This window comes from Carcharodon carcharias, chromosome 5, assembly GCF_017639515.1.
Source record: "Carcharodon carcharias isolate sCarCar2 chromosome 5, sCarCar2.pri, whole genome shotgun sequence".
In the NCBI taxonomy this organism is placed as follows: Eukaryota; Metazoa; Chordata; class Chondrichthyes; order Lamniformes; family Lamnidae; genus Carcharodon; species Carcharodon carcharias.
Window position 1 is genome coordinate 163446600 of NC_054471.1, and position 25876 is coordinate 163472475.

The following is a 25876-nucleotide window of genomic DNA, read 5'->3' on the forward strand; positions in this document are numbered from 1 at the left end:
TCCCATTCACAGTTATCCAATGGTTAGATATATCCACTTGGTGTGGCAATGCTGATGGGCTGATAATGCTGCATCCAGTCCCAGGTTGTACAAAAATAGTGACACACTTGTTTTTCTATGAAATATAGTAAGGGAGGGGGTTGGTTGGAGAATTGTGAATGTATATCATTGTTTGTTGGTGGCCTAGGAAGCTTCGTACATTGAAGATTATCCTAACCACTTAAAAGTTATTTATTCCTTGTAAATTCAAAAAACCCACCTTTCCTTCTTTTTAGCAGATTTTCTAAATATTGATAAAAATATGCATTTGGTGCTGGTTTAGTAATTCACTAAACTGCTGAGTGGTAGTAAGTGGGTTCACATCTGGTGATCTCAGCCAGGTAACTGTGAGAATTGCAGAGCAAAGGCCAGCAGATGCTTCCCCACCGGCTCAGACTTAAAACGCCATCATGCAAGTCAACCTGGGACACTCCGGAAGAGCTCTGAGTAGCCTGTTACAAAGTGGCAAAGACAGCAGATCACCTACCCCCCTCTCAGCCAGGGATTGATGCATGGTGTGGGGGACCTAAAGAAGGGAAAATATAAATGAATAAATGTTTTATATTATATAATATTCAAGTTATTTACTATAGAGAATTGCATCTAAAGACTACATTGAGACTCTTGTTTTGGCTACAACACTTCATCATACATTAGTTCCACAGTATGCAACATGAACAGTACAATATGCTTGTGAGTAAGTTTTATGGTGACTTGGGTATCAAATGTGCTTGGAGACCATTTCATGGGAATGGTAGTAGTGTTTATTTGTGCTAATTCACTCAATCACTGAGGATGCAGTTATGTTGTCTCTTTTATGTCACTGTGAAGCAGCTTCCCCTTTTCAGCAACACTAAAGTGACAGTATAATCTCAGGCCAGGCTCTAATCTGACTTTGGTGTGATCACTTCAGTAACCCTAACTCGAATTACTTGGGCTTGACGCCAAGTTAGTTTCGCTCCAGCATGGAGTCATACTGCGTTTAACAAGGGCTCAGTTGCTCTTTTTGAACCTTTTGAGCATTTAAAAAAAATAAACTTATGCAATAGGTTAAGAAATTAATGCTCCTAACCACATTGACAAAACATTGGAAGGTTTACTGAATAGGAGCAGAGCTCCGTCTTGGATCCAGGAGGTGGATTGCAGTGTAATTCAGGTGTTGCTAATAACCTGTATTACTATAGCATAAGTCGGATCATTACAACTATGCCAGCTGCTCTACTTGTGATAGTTGAAATGCGTCACACACTTTAGTGTATGAGTTATATGGATAATGTTGCCAACCAACCAATGGCAGTAGGCAGGACTGGGACCAGATTTTTAACCAGATTCCGGGCTCTTCCTCTGGTCTGTGTATGATTTTTGCAGACTATTTCAATCCACTTTGGCTAAGTGGCAGGGCCTGGCTATTACTAGTTGGGTGCACTGATGGGCTGTGGTTAGGAGGAACTCCAAGAACTTGCCCATGTTCGAGCTGAGGGAGATGGCTGTGGAGGAATGGGTTCACAATGAAGACCCAGGAAGCTGGATCTGATTTGATTCTAGTGCTAGATATTTTTTATATTGATGATAATACACAGCATCTTTCACCAGAAGGGCCAGTGGCCTTCCTGGACATGTACACAATGCTGAATTTTTACCTGAGTTCTAAGCTTGATCATGTCTGCTTCCACCTGGGAATTAGATTCATTTAATTCTTTAATTTCTTCATCCAGCTGCTTGATTTCTTCATCGTTCTCTATCCCTAGGGAATAAAAATATAAGTTAAAAACTCACAGATAATTGTTGAGTTAATCAAACACAATTCAGAGTTTAAATTTTACTCACTGAGATATTAATTGCAGATATAGTCCATCAAACAAAATAAAAACATTAGCCTGAGGTTTTTTCTTTAACTTTAAAGCTACATTGTTGCTCACCTATGTGTATGAAAGTGCTAATATTGACCAAAATGTTTTGCAATCTTAAGTTATCAGGAGAAATCACTGATGGGTCCTCCTAAAACCATAAATTGATTTGTGAATTCTTATTCAGTGAAGGTGGTAAAATGTGTCAGTCTGATTCAAGTATAATCAAAAAAAAATTACAAAATGGAAAGTGTGTAAATTAGAATTTGCAGTATGTTTATGACTGCTGGTTTTCCTTTATCTTTTTTTCAACCTTATTTTCTCCTGGAGCAGCATCCATTATAACTACGCATGTGCTTTAATCAAGATTAACTCAAGCATATTTTTTCAATTTAACTGCCAAAAAGAATTAGAAACACTTTCTAGATCCCTCCTCCCTTACTACATCTTCCTCAGTTGTAACAAATGAAGGTTTTAGCAGCAACACATTTTCCTTTGCTCCTGTTGATCGGAATATTAAAACACAAATTAACAGGCTGGTGTTCTGGGGTGGGGTGGGGAGGGGTTGGGTTGGAGGAACAATATCTGAAACAGCTCGGACATATTCTGAGGCAGACCACATGGTCCCAACAATAGTAATCAGATTTCTACTAAGCAAAATGCACAGGCCTGGATTTTGTTTGGAGAATAATGGTGAGGCAAACAGCGCTAACCCTTATAATACAGTAAACTGGACAGCAACTTCAGGATCTGCGCATGCAACCATATCTAGAAATCTGAAAGTTGATGCCAGAGATACTCTGCTTCTCTACGGTACAACAGACTCGGCACTGAAATCAATGCAATGGTGTAATGTCAGCATACTTGCCCATTAGTTTCCCACCAAACATAGCAGAATAAATGTTAGGGCTGGTGCATTGAGTAAGTGAATTTTTAACAACGCGGTAAGTGATAATTAGTGACCTCACAATTGTGGAGTATCATTCCTTCAGAAGTTCATCAGTGTTTGACACTTCAAATAAAAGTATTTTTCACTTTTTCTGTCTGGTTATTTTATCTATCTCCCTCCTAATTCCATTTGCATTTCCCAATATTATTTTGCTTCATATACATCATTTAAATCTAACTAATACTTCCTTCTTTTTCCTTCCAGGTTTAGGCTCTGTAGGCGAGATTTTAACTCACACAAAACCCACCTTCCTGCACAGAGTTAAAATTATGCCCTGGGTGTCTCAGTGAGGATTCTTCAATCTGTTTGATTGAAGAGCCTAGCTGAGTCTTGTCCTGCTCAAAGATGCCTCAGATGCCCTGTACAGGATGCCAAGCTGGATCAGATACCGGATTAGAACAAGTTCCTGCTCTAAAGCTGATATAAACTTGGGGTGCAGGGGAACAGCAAGTGTCGTTCCTTCACTGCTGATTGAAAAATCCAGGCCAGACTTCTAAAATGTCAGAATCATTTACTAAACTTGGCAATTGTAATTGTAATATTAATATGATAATGAATGGTGAGTCACTAGGATAAGTCACCTCAGGACTTGGGCTTACTTAAATATGTTACCTTTAGAAACATCGGCCTAGAAACTGGATAGCATCCAAATTGGGGCATGATCCCGGTGCAGCACATGCCTAATGGGGCCAGAGATAAGACCACACAGTATTGATCTGCTGGCATAATTTGTTTCCTACTGGTGAGCCAAAGGCAGCATGTTGCAAGCACAAAGATTAGCCTGATCAGACGCCAGCTGAGTTGGTAAGCAGTGTAGAGGAGGCAATTGGGAGGAGGTGAATGGTCCGGTTTCTCCCAGCTCCACAATAAGACAGGTGAAAAAATAAACATGTACTTTTGGGGAAATATCCTCCAGTGGTCCTTTTAAGGGTCACCGGTTTGGCTGCCAAATGCTTGACAATATCGATGGCAACACGTATGGCTCATGTTACATTAGCCGCTAATGAATTTTGGAAAGGGTGTATCAAACAAGGGACAACCGTCTGGTTGCATATGTAAAGCACCTAATGTCTATGCAGCTATAATAAGCCTTTACCAATATGGTGTGCAGGGCACTGTTGATCCAACAATCACATATTATAGCCCAATCTGTGTAAAGCTTTGGTCTCCTTATTATAAAAACACTGAAGATTTACAAAGATGATAATCAGAACTGAGAAGTTACAACTATTAGGAAAGACTGAACGGGATACAAAACCTGCCTCTTGAAAAGTGAAGACAGAGGGGTGACCTAATAGTGGTCTTTAAAATCATGAAATTATAGATGTATAGAAGATGGTTCCACTTGTGGGGGAATCCAAATCCAGGGGCCATAGATATAAGGTAGTCACTAATAAGTCTAATAAGGAATTCGACAACAGCAACAATTTAGAGTTATATAGTGCCTTTAACATTATAAAACATCCAAAGGCTCACAACAGGAGCACTGAAAAACAAAATTTGACACCAAGTCAAATAGGTGAAATTGGACAAATGGTCAAAGGTATAGTATTAGGGTGTTTGGGACTGTATGGGTTAATGCCGGACTGGGGAAACAGTACCGCCCACATTATGATGTAGAGAGTCATATGGGAATAGGAGAGTAGAGTAGTGAGTTTGATAGAAGTTGGCATGAAGATAGCACCTAGTCAGGATTATATTCTATATATATGTATATAGTTATGTGTTATTAATAAACAATTATTGTTCAACCATACAAGCCTCTAGGCCTCTGCATGAGACAACATACATTATTACAACAAAAAGCTTGGTCAAAAGAAGTAGGTTTTAAAGAGCATCTTAATGGAAGAAAATGAAGTAGAGCACTAGGGTGATAGGTGGATGGAACCTGATGTGAGTAAGGACATAGGCAGTCGAGTTTTAAGTGATCTCAGCTTTATGGAGGCTAGGATGTGGGAGGCCAGCCAGGAGTGCTTTGGAATAGTTGAGTTTAGAGATAACAAAGGCATGACAAGGGTTTCAGCAACAGATAAGCTGAGGCACAGTGAAGTTGTGCAATGTTATAGAGGTGGAAATAGGCAGTCCGAGTGATGGCATGGATACGTGGTCAGAAGGTCATCAAGGCGTCAATTATGACACTGAGGTTGCGAACAATCTGATTTAGTCTCATCCAGTTGCCCTGGTGGGGTTGGAGTCAGGAGCTAGGGAATGGAGTTTGGAGCAGGGACTGAAAACAATAGCTTCAGTCTTTCCAATATTTAATGGGTGGAAATTTCTGCTCATGCAGTACTGGATGTCAGATGAACAGTCCGTTAATTTAGCAAGTAGAAGGGTTGAGAAAGGTTGTGATAAGATAGAGCTGGGTATCATCTGAGCACATGAAAACAAATGCTGCGCTTTTGGATAATGTTGCCAAGGAGCAGCATATAGATGAGATATGGGAGAGGGCCAAGGACAGGTCATTGGGAGACACCTGAGGTAATGGTACAGGAGCAGGCAGCAAAGCCATTGCAAATGATACCCTGGCTACGATTTGTTAGATAAGAATGGAACCAGGTAAGTGCAGTCACATCCAGCTGGACGACAGTGGAAAAGCGTTCAAGGACAATAGTGTGATCAAACATGTCAATGCTGCAGAAGCCGACAAGGATAATTTCACCAGAAACGTTTGCACTCAGATTGTAAGAATGCTTAACTCACTAACACATGAAGTAGTTGAGGCAAATAACATTTAAGGGGGAATAGTCATTTGGTATTACAGAACTTGAGTATTGCTGGAAAAAGACACATGGGGCGAGATGACGTCAGGCGTGTGTCCCAATGTCATCATGCATCATTTCGATATTGCGTTCAGTGGGCACGCGCCAGAGGCAGGTGGACGCCTGCCGATCTGTCAACAGCCTACTAAGGCCATTAAGAAAGCAATTGACCTCATTAACAACACTGCCCAACCAACTTTAAGGTTGGGGGGCAGGTGAAGAGCCCAAGCGACCTTTGCGTTTTCCAGGAAACCTCATCCACTGGTGGGATCAGGTTTCTTGAAGGTTTTGTAAAATTAATAAATAAATTTTGTAAACTTCACAAACCATCCCAGCTCACGTGACACTGTCAAATGAGGGGACGTGTTTGAATAATTTTTAACTTTATTTTTAAAAATCTTTTATTATCTACTTAGTCACCCTGAGGCAGCTCCATGCCTCAGGGAGATTGCTGCACTCTTTCGTGTGCATGCATGAAACAGTGCAGGCCTCGACTCTCCCTCTTCCCCCTGCCTGCACAGGTAGCACTGAGCGCTACTAGCCACGCGTTATGCAATCGGCTCCATGCCCGCCCCCGCCTGGTCCCAACCAGCCCGCCCGCCATAGGTAGGATTCTACCCATGGTGTCAAAGCTTTTCATCTTGCATTTATCAGGACAATTTGCAAGAACACCAAATTGTCCTGATGAGAGCAAGATGAAAAACTTCAACAGCATGTGTCTTTTTTCAGCAATATTTAAGGGTAAGCCGATAAAATACATGGGGGAGAATTTTCTCCCCGTCCGGGGGGGACTGAGCGGAAGCGGGCACGGGCGGGCCCACCGCCCGTGATTGGCTGCATGCCAATTAAGGCCCACCTAGAGTGACACGCACTGTGCGGGTTGGGGGAGTAGGCTGAGTCGGGGCCTGCACTCTTTCGCACATGTTTGAATTTGAAAAATTTAAATTAAGAAATAAAAATTTTTTTAAGACATGTCCCCTCATGTGACAGTGCCACATGGGGACATGTCTATTGATTTTATTAAAAATTTTTATTAAATTTTAAAAACCTTCATGAAACCTCATCCTGCCCGTGGATGAGGTTTCATGATAAATGCAAAGCCCGCCTGGGCTCTTCACCTGCCCGCCCACCTTAAGGTTGGACGGGCAGCTCTGTTAATTAGTTTAATTGATATTTAAATGGCCTTAATAGGCCTTTGACAGTTCGGCGGTATGTAGTCGACTCCAGTGCGCACCCACCGAACTGAAGACCTGACTGACGCATGGTGATGTCGGGATGCATGCCTGACATCACTGCGCGTCATTTTATGCATCGGCGAGTGGGGCCCACCCCCGCACGTCAAGCCGAAGATTCTGGCCGTGAGGGAGAAAGGAATAGAATGTTATGTTGATGGGTGAGATGAAGTAAGGTAGGACGCAGCTTCTGTGGAGCATAAATGCCTAGGTAGTTTTGGACTGAATGGTTTATTTCTGTGCAGCAAATACTATGCGTACACTGGTAATTTCTTGCTATGCATTTCCAGGTGAGAAAATCCATTCAGACTTTTGAATCATGGTGGAGAATTCACAGTCCAGGGCATCAGAGCTGGACCTGAGCTTATCCTCACCAAATTCATTTGGATAGTGATCAGGAGCAGAAACCTTGCTGATTTTTTGCTTTCCTAGCCAAGGGTCTTGAGGCCAATTGTAGGGCCCCTACTGTACTGAAATATCAGATTGAATCTGATAATGTAAAGATGTTCATCAACAACAGTAGATGCTGTATTGATGTTGCAATTAAACAGCCTTTTGGATCAAGATTGACGAAGTGTTTGTAAGGTAAAATGAACTGCTGAATGTAAAGTTCTTAAAACTATCATTAATCAAAATGTTTTTCTGTTGACAATCAGTGTCAGATTATTAGAAACTCTAGGAACAGCAAGCTGCTACTCTAGCTAAAATCAGCTAACTCATAACTGATTGGGTATTTTCTATGGTTTTGTTTGTACTGGAGTCATCACCAACAGTATTAGTAGGGAGACAGATATAGAGGTCATGGTCTGGATTTTCACTCCCAGTTCGGAAATTTCCCCCCTTACCGTGCCTGCCTTGGGAGAAACTCAAACTCACCTGAGTGGCGAGATCTTAGCTCTGGAGAGGAGGGTGGGGGGCAGTTGCAGGATGGAATTGGGCCTGCCACCCTGGACGCAAATTGGAGGTGGCTACCAGGGGGTGTTGAGTGCCAAAACAGGCTGTTTAGAAGACCCATCCCAGTTAGGTTGTTAAATATTAGGGACCTCTGGCTTCACCCCTCACATGCCCTCACCCCCCCATCCACTCCCTATGCTCCATCCATGCCAACTCATGTTAACCTATGTCCCACACCCACCCATGACCAACTCTCCATGACAACTTAATGCCCCCACCCACCCCAATGGCCTTTTTTAGCCCCATGCCAACTCATGCCAACCCACCCACTACACTTCATCCTCTATGCCAACTCATCCAGTATCCACCTTGGGCAGGTCTCAGGAGCCATGTTGAGATAAAATAAAATAAAGCTCTGAGTATCTATAATACCCTTCACTACATTAAAACGCTGCTATTCAAAGAGGCCCATTCAAAACATTTAATTCTCCTCAAGTACTTGATCTCTTATAAGAACAAACAGACTTTTGTTCATAACCTCACAGCAAAGGCAGGTAATAACCTTCTTTAGTAACCTCTTTGAGCTGTCAATCATACTGTGAACTTAGGACTCCCCTACCGAGATAATGATCGTTTGTGAATATGGGAACATAGGATTTAGGAGCAGGAGTGGGCCATTTGGCCCTTTGAGCCTGTTCCACTATTCAATAAGATCATGGCTGATCTGGTTGTGGCCTCAGCTCCAATTTCTTGTCTAACCCCCATAACCCTTGACTCCCTTATCTGTCAAAAATCTAACTCAGCCTTGAATAAATTTAAAGACCCAGCCTTTACTAGTTTTTGGAGAAGAGACTTCCACAGACAAACAACACACTGAGAGAAAAAAATATCTCCTCATCTCTGTCTTAAAAGGGAAACCTCTTATGCTTAAACAATGGCTGGAATTTTCCAGCCCCATTGGCGTCAGGAATCATGGTGGGTGGGAGGGGGAAACAATATGGCGAATAGGCCAAAAGTCGGTTCACGCTGTTCTGAAACCAGCTCGCGATCGCCCACGCCATCAATGGTGGGCTGCGTTTCCCACCGCCACATGTTGGGAACCTAATTTCAATACTTTAGCATCTCATTCTAAGTCCTACTCACCAGAATCATCCCCCCACGCTGGATCATCTGAGTAGATCGGCATGATTGCACGCAGACATGTTTCACAACTGTACATAAACAACATGCACCTGACAAGTTGCACTTCGCTTGGGACTTCGAGGTTTGTTTGCTTATCTTGCTTCAGGCGGTACACGTGGTTATCAGTGCCAGGCTTTGCAGGCAACACCACATCGCTTTTAGGGGGGCTCACGGGCAGGTTGCTATCTACCAGAACTGCCGTAAGGTGGGAGTGGCTTTTCAACAGCTTCAGGACTAGGGCTTGCTTGGGGAAGAGGGAGAAGTGGCTTCAGGCAAGGGGAGAGGCTGCAGGGCGAGGGCTGTACTGTGGAAATGGGGTGTCCCAGTGTGTGTGGGAGCACATATTGATCTATGCAAGTGGCCTCAAGATGGTGAGGGCTGAGGAAGCAGTTTCCAGAGATGAAACCAGATGGAGATGTGAGGGTGCATGTGAGAGAGTGGTGATATCCCTTGAGCTGGCAGTGAATGAGATGCTAGTGAATGTGTGATAGCCCTGTGAGTGTGTGAGTTTAGCATGATAAGATGGTTGCCTTACCCTGGCGGCACTGATGAGATCATTCATCCGTTTTCTGCACTGGATGGCTGACCTCTTGTGTGCCACCGCCTCCCAAGCTGGAGTGGTGAGGCTGATGGACCTCCTGCAGCCAGGGTAGGAGTAGAGGACGTTTCAGCGGGCCTCCATGGGGTCCAGAAAGCACCCTAAGGATGTGTCAGTGAATTGGGGGGCTGCATTTGGGGCCATGTCTTCACCAGAGCAGACCTGGGCTGCAAACATTGAGAAGTATGTGCGTGGTTGCAGTTTAAATATGGTGCCCTGTATGAGAAAGCAGTGAGGTAACGGTGTAGCAGGCAAATTGGAGGCCGCCAGCCAGTGAGACAGTGTGTTTCCTGTGGCTGCATAATTAATGAGGCGGGAATGGGACGATATGGCATGAAAACCTTCCAATGCAGCCGATGGGTAAAATGACTTTTTTCCTGCCCCCTGCCTCACTTTGTCCCGCAAATCTGGGACAATTCGGCCCTATGTCCCCTAGCTTTAGTCTCCCCAACAAGAGGAAATATCCTCCTGAAATCCACCCTATCAAGTCCCTTGAAGATCGTATATGTTTCAATAAGATAACCTCTCAATCTTCTAAACTCCAAAGGGTGTAGGTCCAACCTGTTCCACCTTTCTTCACAAGATAAGCCCTTCATCCCAGGAATAAGTCAAGTGAATCTTCTCTGAACTGCTTCTAAAGCAGTTATATCTTTTTTCAAATAAGGAGACCCAAAACTCCAGATGTGGTCTCACCAGGGCCCTGTACAGATGTGGTAAAACTTCCCTACTTTTATATTCCATTCCTCATGCAATAAACATCAACATTCAATTTGCCTTCCTAATCACTTTCTGTCCTTGCAAACTAACTTTATGTAATTTATATACCAGGACACCCAGATCCTTCTGTACCACTGAGTTCTGCAATCTCTCTCCATTTAAATAGTATACTGCTTCTCTATTCTTCCTGCCAAAGTGGACACATTCACATTTACCCACATTATACTCCATCTGCCAAATTTTTGCCTACTCACTTAACCTGTTTATATCCCTTTGCAGACTCGCTACTCCCTTTTGACAACTTAATTTCCTTTCTTGGTATCATCAAAAAATTTAGCTACCATACTTTCAGTCCCTTCATCCAAGTCATTGATATCAATTGTAAATAGTTGAGGACCCATCAGTGATCCATGTGGCATTTCACTCTTTACAGCTTGCCAATCCAAAAAAGCCCCATTTATTCCTACAGTTTGCTTCCTGTTAGCTAACCAATCTTTTATCCACGCTAATATGTTACCCCCTATACCATGTGCTCTTAGCTTGTGCAGTAACCTTTGATGTATCATGTTATCAAATGCCTTTTGGAAATCCAAGTAAGTGTATGTCTACCGTTTTGCCTTTATCCACTTTGAATGTTACTTTGGGTGGAATCGTCCCAGATTTGCACTAAATGCGGTTGTGGGCGGTTAAAACGACGTTTTACCTGCCGGCCGCAATGGCGGCTTCTCAAGCCGTATCATTCCAGTCCTGCCACATTAATTATGCATTCCTGGGAAATATCATTTCGACGGCAGGTGGGCTCTCATTCACCTGCCATGCCATCACCTCGTGGTTTCATCACTCTAGGTGCCATATTTAAAGTGCAGCCTTGCACACACCTCTCAGCACTCCCAGCCCACGACTGCTGCACAGAAGACATGGCCCCAAAAAGAAGAAATATTGCAGGCCCCAGGTTTAATGATGTGTCCCTTGAGCACCTTTTGGACGCAGTGGGAGCCCACTGTGATGACCTGTACCCCCGCTCTTGCCACAGGATGGGCAGCAACATCAGCAATCCAGCTTGGGAGGTGGTGGCAGCAGTGGTCAGTGCCAATGCCCTGCAAAAGATGACAGCCACCCAGTGCCACATGAGAATGAATGATCTCTCATTTCCACCAGGGTAAGTCACTCTCTCATCACTCTCAACTCTTACACTCACAAACCCATCACACATCACAGGGATCTCACACCTCAAGGGGCAACACCACGAGCTCTCACACACACCCTCACATCTCCATCAGGCTCATATCCTCTGGAGTTTGCATTCTCATCCTGTCCATGTCTCCACTCACCACACAAACATTCCATGCAGTGCCTTTTGTCCTGCTCATACCCTCTCCATCTGTTTGCAAGCAAGAGAAGCTGGCTCACATCAGCAGGGAGAGATCACAGATCGGGGGCAGAGTGGCCTACATTAGGCCCCTCACTCACTTTGAGGAGCGTGTCATCGTGTTGACTAGTGAGGATGTGGCCCTTGCCTGCGGTGACGGTGAGGTTGGTGGTGAACGCAAATGTGAATGCTCTCTCTCCTGCTTTTGACTCTACTGCCATGCACTAATTATCTCAACTTTGGTTCTTAGGAAGCTTTGCTCAGAGACTAACACCCTCAGTTATTCAGTTCCTCAGCTCCATCTACATCCTCACCTCCAGCCAAGAGGACTCCTCCTCCATTAACGGGCTGGAAAAAAGTAGCCTGGAAGACCCATCACAGCACTTACCCATACCCTCCACCAGCTCAGAGACACACACCTTTTTGGGACCTAGATCTAGAGCAGGCTTGGGTTCACAACCTGGTGGTCACTGCACGGACATGTGTCTGCAGCAGGAGGAGGCAGGTTCAGCTGAGTTCCCTGGCACTTGGAGGACTGCTGGGGAAGAGATATCTGTGTGCTCCGAGTCAGATAACGGGTCTCTGGATTCGGCCTACCAACTCATTCTAGAGAGTCAGGAGAAGGCATGGGAACATCACGCAGAGCTGTTGAAAGTTGTCAACAGAGTGGCACGTGAATCAGAAGAGTGTGTCCTCCTGCTCTCTGATGAAGTGGTGCCCACATATGCGTGCAGGGAGGTCTCCATGGGGAGGATGCTGGACCTCATGGAGACCCTGATCCAGCAGAGTGCGGAGATGTGTGCAGACCTGCACTCCATTGTGGGAGCCATGGATGATTCCTGCAGTGGCGACACGAGAGGGAAACGGGGCACCTCGACATCCCCCCAGCTGCTCCTTCCTCTCAAGGAATCAGGCCAGGGCCCCTGGGCACCCAATGGGACGAGGAATGGCAGCTGGACACCCCTGGGTCATCCACTCAGAAATCCCAGAGGTTGTCTTCTCCTTCCAAGTCGTCTTTGCCTGTGACCCGCTCAACCTCATCCTCTGTCACTGCAGAGGGAGCAGCTGGCCCACAGGAGGGCAGCCAGAGTGAGCTGGGGCCACCAAGGTTCGGCTCTCCAGAGGATCCAAAGCAAAAGCATCAGAGGCAACAGGACCAACCATTACAGAGACGGTCTGTGGATGTCAGGGCAGCACCTAAAAGTCTAAGGCATTCAAAAGTTATGAAATTCTGATCACAGTTGGTTGCATGGGTGAACACATTTTGTCACTTTACAATCTGGAAATATATGCACTTTTACTGAATAATGTGTTCTGTTGTCTTTCAGCTTCATTGACATGCTTTGCGAGTCCTCCCACTGCTTCTCCCCACTAGTTCAGCTGCACGTAGCCGGCTGTCAAGTGATTTTGGAGGGAGAAGTGTGTATGTGTGTGTGTGTATGTGTGTGTGTGTGCACTTGTGTGTGCACGTGCGTGTGTGTGCGAACGCGCGTGTGCAGCAAGGCCTTTCGGAGCCTCGTGCAAGCACTCACCCATGCACATGGACCCTAGACCTTCCTCGCCCACCCCTCCCCAGGAACACCTTCCTCTCCCAAACACAGCCGGACCTTCCTCTCCACCCAGTTGACTATCATCTATTGTGAGTAGACCCTCAACGGTGACTTTCCATCTTCTGTGAGCTGCTTCGTGGTGGAGCCATGTCCAAGAGAATCCACCCAAGATGCCATGGACGTTCCTCCAGGGTCCCATTTCTGTCGGGGTCCAGCATCTTCTGCTTCTCAGATGTCCGCGATGTGATCTAGGCCCTGGAGGTGAGTCCCGACTTCACGTCAAGTTGTCAAGACATGTTCTGCACTGGAGTGTTTTCCCGCCGATGTGGGCAGATGATCCAGCAGCAGAGGATGATTCCGGCAGGTTGGCCTTATAATGATATGCAGGTGTATTACAATGAGGTTCCCAACATTCAAAGGTGGAAAAGCGGCCTGCCATTGACGTGCTAAATGGGTGATAACAAACTGGTTTCACAACATTGTGAAACTGATTTTTGGCCTTCTCGCCATATTGTCCACTCATGCCACCAAAAGTGCCCGATGCCAGTGGGCATGGAAAATTCCACCCTTAGTCAAAAAACTCAATTTCTCTTTCATAATGCCACGTTGGCTCTGCCTGATCACATTGTGATTTTCTGCTATAACCTCAATAATGGATTCTAGCAATTTCCCTGTGACAGATGTTAGGCTAACTGGCCTATAGTTTCCTGATCATTGCTTCCCTCCTTTCCTGAATAAAGGTGTTAAGTTAGCTATTTTCCAATCCACTAGGACTATTCAAAATCTAAGGAATTTTGCAAGATTATAATAGTGGATTTACTATCTATGCTGCCACTTCTTTTAAGACCTTAGGATGCAGGCCATCCAATCCTGGGGACTTTTCAGCCTTTAAGTCTAATAGTTTTCCTTGCACCCTTTCCCTGGTGAATTGTGGTTGTTTTAAGTTCACCTCTCCCTATCACCTCTTGATTATCAAGTACCTTTGGGAAGTTTTCCAAGTCTACTGTGAAAACAGAAACAAAATACCTGTCCAACACCTCCGCCATAGTTTTCCATTGTCAATTCCCCAGTTCTGGAAAGCAGCCTAGCATTAATAACGACATAATGTTTGCACTTGGGATATTGTCAACAAACAGCTATTGTAATTGCTAGACCAGATTATTTTCAACTCTCGCTGACAGCAGCAGCCAATCTTTTAATTTTTAAAGGGCTTAAGATTTAAATACCTTCACAGCTTGACAGTTTTACAGACATTATCTGTCCTTCAAGAGCACTTACATGTACTCTAAAGATTTGTGACTCCCATACTGCAGGTTAAGGCCATTGCTTCAGTGAAAATGGGGTCTGTTTGAACTCAGCACTGAGTTCAAATGACCCTGCTGAGTTTGGGTTTCCCTCATGTGTTAGTCATGCCCTGCCCCTTTCCATGACAGGCAAAAATGAAATCTGCAGGAAATGGGGGCAAGACATGCTGGGCGAAATTCTGGGCCCATGTTAAGTGGAGTTTATCGGTTCATATGCTTTGGTTGCTGGTGCTCATGAAGAACATCTTGTTAAATTTGAGTAATTTTTCCCCATTTAATTCCTTTTTAAAAAGTTTCTTTCCATTAACATGAAAATTTAATATTTCATGTGTGCTGGTATACTGTGAGAATTGGCAGACATATTTTAAAAAGAGAAATTTTACAATATATCATCCATTAATTTGTTTTGTACTTTATCCGACCACAATTTCCCATTGACTATGAATGGGGGCATGAATTCCAGTGCAAAAGGCACTGTGAGAAAACAATACATTTGTTGTTTCTTCCCATCCTTCCAATCACCTCAAACCCTTTCATTTAATTCTCATCTCTAGCATATCTGCTCTCATATTGTTAAATTTGATCGGTGGCCACTTATAAGGGGCAATGTGTGTGATGCATCTAGGGAAGTAATGGAGCTCTGAAATTTTCTGCTGGTTCTCATTGTAATGATTGCACTGCTGGTGCCGCTATAGGCACGCTTATGGGCATAGACCAGTGAAGACAATAAGATTAGGAGCAATTTGGGCATTACAGGCAGTGAAAGCACTTCAAGGTCCCAGGTGAGATCCAGAAAATGAATTTTATCAAAAAAAATGTAATAGTGCAGGAATTTTATGGTGTCAGTTTGAGTCAGTCAATTTGAATTGGTCAGCCAGAAATAGGTCACAGTTAAGAAGAAAGAAAGGAGAAGAGAAACAGGCTCCAAGTTAAAGAAGAGGCTCAGGGCAGCAAACTTTAAGTGAAGTGGCTTGGGAGAAGTCTTTATAATCGAAGAGGGCTCAGAAGAAGTCCTGAAGATCCTAAAAGGCAGACAAAGGTTGGTGACTCTGTGCTGTGGGCAGTTGGGGCAAAGGTACCCCTTTGGAGCAGTGGTGTTCTGCTTGGCATGGCCAAAGAGCTGAAATTATACTTGTAAGTTAATGCTTGAGAGTACTTGGGAACCTAATCTTGGCAGATAGGGCGGGCCGTTGTTGAAGCCTGCCGAGTTGGAGTGACTTTTGGCGGAAATTCCAAGGCAAGGTCTTCGAAGGTGAAGATCGGAAACCGTTGTGAGAGAGACAAACTTTCAGTGAGACTGGTTGATTCATAGTGTGACTAATGTCTGGGTGAGTTGTTGAGAAATCCATGGAATGTGTTCTGGCCATGTGTGTCATTTATTCTGTACTGTGGTGTGTTCGATCACAGTTTGCTTGTTAACTCACATGTACCTCATACTTACCCAGAACGTTAGAGTATAAGATAGATACTGTAAATTGTTTTATCTTTCTGAACTTGTATAGTAAAGTTTATCTTTATTTGTTCCAAACCCATGGAATCTTCAAACTTTGCCTACTTTAAACAAAACATTATTGGTCCCAAACCGTGTCTCATCAACAACATGAGGTCTGGCCGGGGATCGTAACATAAATACAGATATAAGAATACTTTTGCAAGAACAGGAAGAGGGTACAGGTTGCCTATGGTGGTTTCTATTTATATTACAATTGGCATGGAGCAGTTGTATGGACACAGGCAAGGAGAATTCCTAATTATTCAAAAAGCCAGACAAAAAAGAACACTCTTGCCAACGCTAGCCTATCCCTTGAGAAAGATTGTTCTGAAGCTACAGCTCTGTAAGATATTGTGCCAGCTATTTCTGACAATAGAGAAGGAAACCTGAGTGCAAGGGTCTCTTACTTCGTTTGAATGCAAGTTACATTGCTGCACCCTCTTCAGCCACAATAGGTTCAACCACCTGAAAAACCACACAGAAAATGTTACTACAGGGGGTCAGGTGCAGACGGGGAGCAATTTTCCTACAAAACCAGTATGCTACGTACATGCTAAACCCAGGATAAATCACTTCTCAGGAATTAATTTTCCTTTTCTCTCTGCTTCATTTCCTGTCACTCATCCATCACAACTGACTACTCATCTCCAGGCACTCTTCCCTGTAACCGCAGCAAATGTAGCACCTATTCCTCTGTGTCTACCCACATGAGGGCTCCCAGCCCTCCAAGATTATCCTGGAATCTCCAGGAATGAAATATTACTCCCCAGGTCACTGCCATGAACAACCTAGGGGAAAAATTAGAGGGGAATTAAAAGATAAGTGTTTTGTTAATATTTTTGGAACACTTTAATTTATTAGTCATAAAGTTATTGGAGGTGGTTAAAAAGGCATTTTGATAAAGTTAGAAATCATCCAATCAGATAATTAAGACCCTCTTTGTCTTCCAATTGGTGGGCGAAGGTAGTAATCCGTGACAATGCATGCTTTGGTCAAACAATGTTGGAATTATGAGGGCGGGATGGTTGTTTTGCTTCCAAGATTCACCAAATGGTGACTTCTCAATTGTGGTAAGGCCCAAACAGTTTACTGCATGAAGAAAACTGGCCTTTGTGTCAGTTTGCCACCTCTGTTCCTGACCCTATCGACTTTTGCGAGGGTGGGAAAGTGAAGTCGCCTGCACCTTTAATTGGCTGCATTTATGTAATTAAGGAGCTCATTAAGAGCTCACCTTCAAAATGTCCTGAGATTTTTGCAGGGGCAAACAGCCCATTGGGAGCTGCATAAAACTGAACAGCTCCAGCCTTAAAAAAATGGAAGTTTTGATGAAAATCTGGTGCACAGCAATTAAATTTTAACAACACTACCATTTCCCTACCCTATCGCAGGTTCTAGCTTTACATCTGCGCTGGTCACTTTGAAGGTGTAGATTCTTTCATTTTTAAAATTATTCACTGATGGAAACATATCAGGGCTGAATGTAGTCAGCTTCCTTCGCTTCCTCACCGCCCCCAACTAATTGGCCAGCTGACCTGTCCCCTCTCCAATGAGGCTTCGACCTCAGCAAATGTGCCAAATGGTTTTCAACCCCTAAATGAACCCGCCTCCCAATTGCCTGACTTTTCCATGAAAATCCAGCCCCAGGGACATTCTTTAGTTAGCCAGTTAATCAGGAACTGTTACACTTCTTCAGAAATCTCTCATACAAAACAGTAATTGAACCATCATTGATATTCTCGCTACATAGATTACATGGAATTACAACATAGAAACAAGTCAATCTGCCCAGTCAGACCATGCTGGTGTTTATCCTCCACATGAACATTAACTACAATCCCGTGTGCCCTGCTCAGTGCAAATATCCTTTACTCCCATTTTCCTCAACCATTGATTTGACCTATTCTTACAAGGTGGCCTGGACCTCAAAAGATCAGCCCTTGCACTATCTTTTTTAACAGTTTATGGTCATTATGGATCTCCATACTTCCAGGGCAAGACCCCCATTGCACACCCCCTCCCCCTGCCCACCATCCTCATGAAACCTAGGGAGCTCCCCCTGACACTGTGAACTTGGGTGACAAAGAAGAGACAGGTGCAATTTGACCAAATGTCAAGATGCGTCACCCTATGCTGATCTTCGGCGTCCTAATGTCACATGGGTAACTTGTATTTGTAATTTGTTTGGGGGGGCTGAATAGCTCATCCAAACTGATGCAACATCAGTTCCCTCAGCTGCAGTGACTGTTGGCCACATTGTGCAAGAGCAAACACTTCCAGCCTCCAAATGTGAATGAGAGGTAATAGTGCTTGGGGGAGTACCTTGGAGCTCAACCAGTTTATTTTGGAATTAAATGGGTGGGGGGGGGGGAGGGGGTAAGAATCGCCTGTACAACATCATTCAGGGCACTTCTGTCTAGGAACACCTTTGGAGATTTAAAACAACTGGAAATGGCTGAGGTTCACTGTGGCTAAGTGAAGTCTAGCCATGTGGGCAGACCAGCTCAATCCAGCAGATTCGGTAGCACGTTCAGATAAATTCAATGCTTCAGCAAGGGAAGATCAAAACTGCCTCTCAGCAAAAATCTTAAATTGTTTCAGCACAATATGTAAACCTACTCAATTTTTCTAGTCAGAAATTATTAGGGAGGGGGAATTTTAACTCTTCCCACGGGATGGGAACAGAGCAGCTGAGCAGTGAAAATGGAACAGTTCCATTTCTCGCTCCTTTCTGGCTGATTTTCGATTTTAACACTGTTGAGAGAGTGTTTAAACTCAGCCTACCCTGCTGGATTGAATGGTCCAAAGATCATACATTTCCTTCTGGTTCTGTCCACTCTAAAATCTTAAACTGGTTCCCAGTGCATAGGGTCCCTAATATACAACTACCCATGAATTGACACCCTCCCTCATAGAAGTGGTAAATTCGCAATTATGACATGGGTATTACAAAGTGACAGAGTAATGGGAGCTCTTGGCTCCATTCAGCTGTCCTATACCTGATGTTGGAAAGCTCATTATTGACAGTGGATAGTAAATTAAACCATTTCTCATCACTGACGTAGAAAGTTGAAGTTTTCAGAGAGAAAAAAATCAATGCCATGCAAAGAATGTTGTAACTAATACATTAAAGAAGAGTTAAGTCTAAGGTTAAAGACAGACAGGGCTGAATCTTTGGCTCGGCGAGTGGGGGCGGGGCCCACTCACCGAGGCGTAAAATGATGCGGAGTGACGTCGGGCGTGCGTCCCGACTTCACCACGCATCATTTAGATTTTCAGTTCGGCAGGCATGCAGCCGACCTGGCTGCGTGCCCATCGAACTGTCAAAGGCCTGTTAAGGCCATTAATGAACTAATTAAGCCTATTGAGAAAGCTGTCTTTCCAACCTTAAGGTTGGCGGGCAGGCGAAGAGACCAGGTGGCCTTCGCATTTATCATGGAACCTCATTCACAGGCAGGATAGGGTTTCATGAATGATTTAAAATTTTCAGAAAAATTATTAAAATTAATGCACATGACCCAGCTCATGTGACAGTTTCACATGAGGCAACATGTCACAAAAATTTTTACAACACTTTATTAGACTATTTAAACTTAAAACTAATCTCCCTAAGGCATCTCTGTGCCTCAGGGAGATTTCTGCGCTCTTTCGCATGCATGCGTGGAAGAGTGCACTCCTGACTCAGGCAACCCATCCCCGGCCCCCCACCCACATAGGGAGTGCACAGTGCTTCTGGGTGCGTGTCATGCTAGGCAGGCCTTAATTGGCCCGCCCACATAAAATGGCGGGTCTGCACCTGCCCACGCACAAACCCCACCCCCACCCCCCCCACCCCCCCCATCCCGGCAGGGGGAATATTCTACCCATAGGTCAAAATAAGAGGATACAGATTGAGATATTTTGCATTGCGAACAGGACGTTAAAGACTTACCAAAAGTCGCAGAGGTGCTACCTCACGATTTTCCATTCATTGATCTTAATGGATGGAAAATTGGAGGTAGTGCAGCCACAATTTTTTTTTTAATTGTTGGGCACTGAGAAACTTCGCTGGAATCTCAACAAACTTTTCCCAAGGTGTTTACAGGCAACAAAATGTTCTAACATTTACCCATGTAGGCTCTAATATGCTACATAACAAAAGAGTATAGAGGACAATGTTCCTAGTTTTTCCTCCCCACACTATTCACTGTATGTAATACTGTACAATATATAAAATACATCAGCATTACAAGAAGAAACTGCCAGAAATACACAGCCTTGAGGTCCCTCCCAAAACATACATTTTCTTCTTCAGATGTTGATTAAACACGTGTGCATTTCAAGTTTTTATTTTAGATTTCCAGCATTTGTGCTATTTATCTATGTCCAGTACTAGTTTTAACAGTAATTGAGTTTGCAACACCATCTATAACTCACTGTTTCCTTTAAGGCAAGATATGGAACAAGTGTAATTTAATGGGTAGTCCTTATTTTAACTGCTACAGAATATCACATGGATATCCATGGACATGTTTTGTAGCACTGCACTGTAACTGATTGTGCAACAAAGAAAACATACACTTCACATTGCATCATCAATAACAAAGTTCATAGCAATAGAATCTACATAATTGTTGTCTATTACCTCATTGTTAATTAGCTATAAATGGAGTCAGCATGCTAAAACTCCTTTTATAAAGGGTATGAGATTATACTTTTCTCTGATAAACTGAGCAGTTCACCCCCCAGTAAAACGTGTCTCATTTTGAACATCTCCAAATATCCATATCAGAGCTGACCAATTGGGTAGCATGAACTATCATTAATGAAACCTGATTCTATGCTGCATTAAATCACTAAGAGAGATGAATTTGATAAAAAAAATCAAATTTAGGCTTGTCGAATTCAGTTACTTTTACAAAGTGAAATTCTATCTCATGATAAAATTAGAACTGAACCATGAAAATAAGTGGGCTAAGTGAATGAATGGTAGTCAAAGATTATTTTAAAATGTATTCTTTTATGGGATGCGGGCATCGCTGGCTAGTTCAGTATTTATTGCCCATCCCTAATTGCCCTTGAGAAGGTGGTGCTGAGCAGTCTTCTTGAACCACCGCAGTCCATGTGGTGTAAGTACACCCAGAGTGCTGTTAGGAAGGGGATAGATGCACCAATGTCAAACCTGCTGAGCTGGTCAATAAGGTCAGAAAAAATATCAATACTGAGTAATATTAATATTGTCTACTTGGTGTTAAGACTCTGGGCTGTTTTAAGGAGGGTGGAATGAGTGCACAGCTAGTGAGTAGTAAGATTTTTGTGGGGCTAGAAGTAACATTCATTCTCGTCTTTGTTCCACATACATCTTTTCAAAACTTACCTTCACCATTTTTACGAGTAACTGGTAGAGGTCCTTTATATCATTGGTACTGTTGGCCTAACGTCTGTCATTGGGAAAATGCTGGAATCTATTATTAAGGAAGTAGTAGCAGGACATTTAGAAAATCATAATATAATCAAGCGGAGTCAATTTGGGAGTTCTTTGAGGAGGTAATCAAGGCGAAATGGTAGACATAGGGCAGAATTATCTGGTCCTATTGGCGGTGGGTGTCATGACAGGTGGGGGTGACAATTTGGCTGGTGTCAAAGCACAACGGGATCATCTGATAGTGTCTGCAATGACGCAACATGAATCCCTCTGGAGGCCGGCGTGAACCCGATTTACGTCCTGGAAATGGGAGTAAGGATGGAGGAAGGAGTAAGGGTGGAGGAAGGAGTAAGGGGAGGGGAATGTCCAGGTGAATGTGTAAGGGAGACTACCTCTTGGGAGTGAACTGAGGGTGGATGTGGTTGGAGGGAATGATGAGTATTGGAGGGGGCAGAGGGAGCTGGAAGGGTGGGAGGGTGAGAGTGCATTGGTAGGGACTCAGAGGCAGACAAGGACCCTTGGAATGGAAGGAGGTGGTTGGAGAGGTGGATGTGGATGGGGGTGGGATTCTCAGGAAGGTAGAGAATGTGCACATTCACCTGGACGTCCTAGGTTGGTAGGTGACGGTGGGGAGGTGGAAGGTGATGCCAGAGGGGTTGACAGTGATGGGGTAAAGGACATGAGTGGCTGGGGGAGAGGAAAGGATGGGCGAGCTGATCCAAAACTTCACTACGACCATGGCTGTCAAAATCGAAAGTGAGCGGAGTTGGACAATCAGTGGGTGGGTGGAGATGAAGGTCAGCTCAGATGGACAACTGAAAGATAATGCCAATGCTGCATTGAACATGCTCGGGACAGTAAGTTAAATGTGATGGAGGAAGGCTCTGAATGCATTGGAGGGTGCTTGCGTGAGGTTCTGAAAGGCCCTGCTCCATACACACTTCTCCCTCCAGAATCACTTGTGGTCCAGCTGCGTGCGGGGTGGTGGGGGGGGGTCTTGCAAAGCCAGTAAATGAAGCTGAAAAACTCCATTACACATTATTCAATGAACGTGAATATACTTTCAGATTATATGGTAACAAAATGTGTTCACCTGTGCAACAACTTGTGATCAGGAATTCTTAACTTTTCTAGGCCTACTACTTCTTCTAGGTGCTACCCTGACATCCGCAGCAGGGTGGAGAAAATCCCTGTACAATGGTTGGCTCTGTTGCCGCTGATGACTTTGGCATGTGTTCTCTGGAGAGCCGAGGGCCCTGGCTTGCTTTGGCTGTCCTCCTGTGGGCCAGCTGCTCCCTCTGTGGTGACAGAGGATGAGGTTGAGGGGCTCACAGGCAAAAAGGACTAGGACGGAAAGTTCAGCCTCTGAGATTCCTGAGTGGATGACCAAGGGATGTCCAGCTGCTGCTTCTCCTCTCTTCAGGTGCCTGAGGGCCCCAGTCTGACTCCTTGAGGGGAAGGAGCATCTGGAGGGACTTTGAAGTGCCCTGCTTCCCTCTCGTGTTACCACTGCAGGAACTCACCCATAGCTACCACAATGGAATGCAGGTCTGCGTGCACCTCCATGTTCTGCTGCAGCAGGGTCTCTACAGCACCCGCCATTCTTCCCATGGAGACCTCCATGCATGCACAGGTGGGCATCACTTCACCAGAGAACAGACGGATGCACTTCTTCAATTCGCATGCCACTCTGCTGACGGTGTCCAACAGTGCTGTGTGATGTTCCCCCACCTTCTTCTGATTCTCCAAGATGAGTTGGAAGGCCGAATCCAGAGGCTCATCATCTGACTTGGACCTCACAGATGCCTCTTCCCTAGCAGTCCTCCGAGTGCAGGGGAGCTTGGCTGAACCTTCTCCCTCCTGCTGCAGATACGTGTCTGTGCGGTTACCACCAGATTGTGAACCCAAGTCTGCTCTAGATCTAGGCCCACCAAGGTCTGTGTCTCTGTGCTGGTGAAGGGTGTTGGTAAGCGCTGTGATGGATCTTCCAGGCTGTTTATTTCCAGCTCTTCAATGGAGGAGGTGTCCTTTTAGCTGGTAGTAAGGATGTGAATGCATCTCAGGGACTGGCTAGCTGAGGGTGTTGGTCGCTTGGCAGAGCTCCCTGTGAACCAAAGTTGAGATAATTAGTGCATGGCAGCAGAGTCAAAAGCAGGAGAGGGAACACTCACATTTGCGTTGAGAGAGGGATGATGTGGTGCAGGATCCCCATGTGGGTGTTCGCTGCTGACCTCACCGCAGGCTCGTCAAACAGTGCCATGGCACGCTTCTCAAAGTGAGTGAGGGGCCAAATGTAGGTCACTCCATCCCGGTCTGGGACCTCTCCCTGTCATTGTGAGCCAGCTTCTCTTGCATGAAAACAGATGGAGAGAGTGTGAAAAGGACACATGGCGCCACGTGGAATGTTTGCGTGATGAGCGGAGCCATGAACGGGATGAGGACATGGGCTCCAGAGGATATGAGCCTGATGGAGATGTGAGGGAATGTGAGAGAGTTCGTGTTGCTGTCCCTTGAGATGTGAGATCACTGTGGATGTTTGATGGATTTGGGGGTGTGTGAGTTAAGAGTGATGAGGTGGTTGATTTACTCTGGCGAAAGGATGAGATTATTCATCCTGCACTAGATGGCTGACCTCCTCTGTGCTCCGTTGATACTGACCATCGCTGCCACCTCCTCCCAGGCTGGATTGGTGACCCTGGTGGACCTCCTGCGGTCAGAGCAGGGGTAGAGGACATTGTAGCAACCTTCCACGTGTCCAGCATGCGACCCATTACTAATTTTGGCACCTGCCGTCTTCTTTACTTTTGGGGTCATCTATCACCTGGAGCAGTCCCAGCCTGTAGACATGAAGTAGGCTGTGCTCTTATGCACTTTAAATATGGCACCCGGAGTAAGGAAGTATGAGATATGGCATGGCGGACAAATCCAAGCCTGCCCACCAGTGATCTGGAATGTTTCCTGGGTCGCGCTGGGAAGGGGACGATACGTTGGAAAAACTCTCCATTGAGGCCAGCGGGAAAAATGACTTTTTTCACGCCTGCTACCGCACTTAGTGCAAATCTGGGTCGATGCTGCCCATAGGTTACGTGAATTTCTAAAATTCATTTGCTGAAGTGCAACATTAAAGGCTACTCCATAAGATAAGAGCTCATGGTGTTGGGGTGCTATATTATCATGGATAGGGGATTGCGTAACAAATGAGAAATAGGGGATTGGGATAAATGAGTCATTTTCACTTTGGAAAACTATAACTAGTGGGATGCCACAGTGATTAATGCTAGGGCATCAACTATTTATAATCTGTACAAATGACATGGATGAAGGGACCAAACACATTGTACTCAAACTTGCTGATACAAATATAGACCATGTTGGAATGGAAGCGGCGGGATTTAAAAATAGTGGATTGGACACAACTCCGGGTTTCATGGCACTCCCAATTTTCAGTGGCACGGGATAAGCGTGCAGATAGGGAGCCCACATGCTACAGTCCCAACCTGTCCAGCTCCATTGCAGGGGTAGGTATCTCCTAGCCCGCCACAATTTTCATGGAATCGGGTCAGCTGCTTCATGACTCTTGGCTCATGGTCCCTCAAAGGAGTCGTGAACCTTAGTCTGGATTCAGGAACCTTTTGAAAAGTAAGTTCAAAAGACCTTACCCATGCCCCCAAATGCCAACTCATGCCCCCGTGCCCACCCCAATGGACACTCATGCCCTCCATGCTAACTCATGCCCCCATCCACCCCCAATGACTCCTTGTACCCTCCATGCCAACTCATGCCCTCTCACCTGCCACCAGTGGCCTCTCCAACACTCCATGCCAACATGCCCCCAACCACCCTCAATGGCCCCTCATACCCTCCATGACAACTCACGTTCCCTATCCTTTCCCAATGGCCCCTCATAATCTCCAAGCCATCTCATGACTCCCCAGCCATTTCTAATTGTCCCTTATACCCTCCATGCCAACATATGGTATTTCTGTGCCCATTCAACCTGCACACTCTTTGTACAGAGCCAACGAACCTTTTGGTAATAATGGTATGTGCGGAACAGCTTTTAAAAAAAACATTCAAAATTTTCTTTTAAAAAAAAGCCTGTTGTTGTTACAATCTTATAAGACTGTCAAGCAACCAAACCAAGGTGGAGTGCCAAGACACCCATAAAAGGTTTAACTTCATTGACACATCTGGGGAGAAGGGAAAATTTTGCCTGATTGACAGCTTTAGGAATGTTATAATAAGCTATTTTTTCTGTGATTTGTTTTGTCAATTTGTCAATGTATATTGCTCAAGATAAGGAGCTTATAGTTTCTGTTATTGATACTTTAAAGGTCTGGCTGATTGACATGAAAGATCATTATAAAGGAGTTTTTTAAAGCAGTTTCACACATGCCATTATTTTAATAGTGTTCACTGGTTCTGTACAAAGTGTATGCTGGGTGAATGGGCATGGAAGGGTTATGAGTCGGCATGGTGGATATGAGGAGCCGTTGGGGTGGGTGGGGGAACATGACTTCCCATGACAGGTATGAAGAGCCTT

The 25876-nt window shown here is 44.7% G+C and overlaps 1 protein-coding gene across 2 annotated transcripts in view; it reads right to left on the minus strand.

Annotated features, from left to right (window-relative positions):
• Positions 1 to 25876, minus strand: part of LOC121278045 (myelin transcription factor 1-like protein) — a 363597-nt gene that overhangs the window by 9289 nt on the left and 328432 nt on the right. Inside the window, exon 19 of one of the 2 annotated variants that reach the window (XM_041188068.1) lies at positions 1680 to 1783. In XM_041188068.1, coding sequence (XP_041044002.1) covers positions 1680 to 1783 — 104 coding nt within the window. Of the gene's footprint in view, positions 1 to 1661; positions 1784 to 25876 lie in introns of both variants that reach the window. The other variant, XM_041188067.1, reaches the window with a different exon arrangement.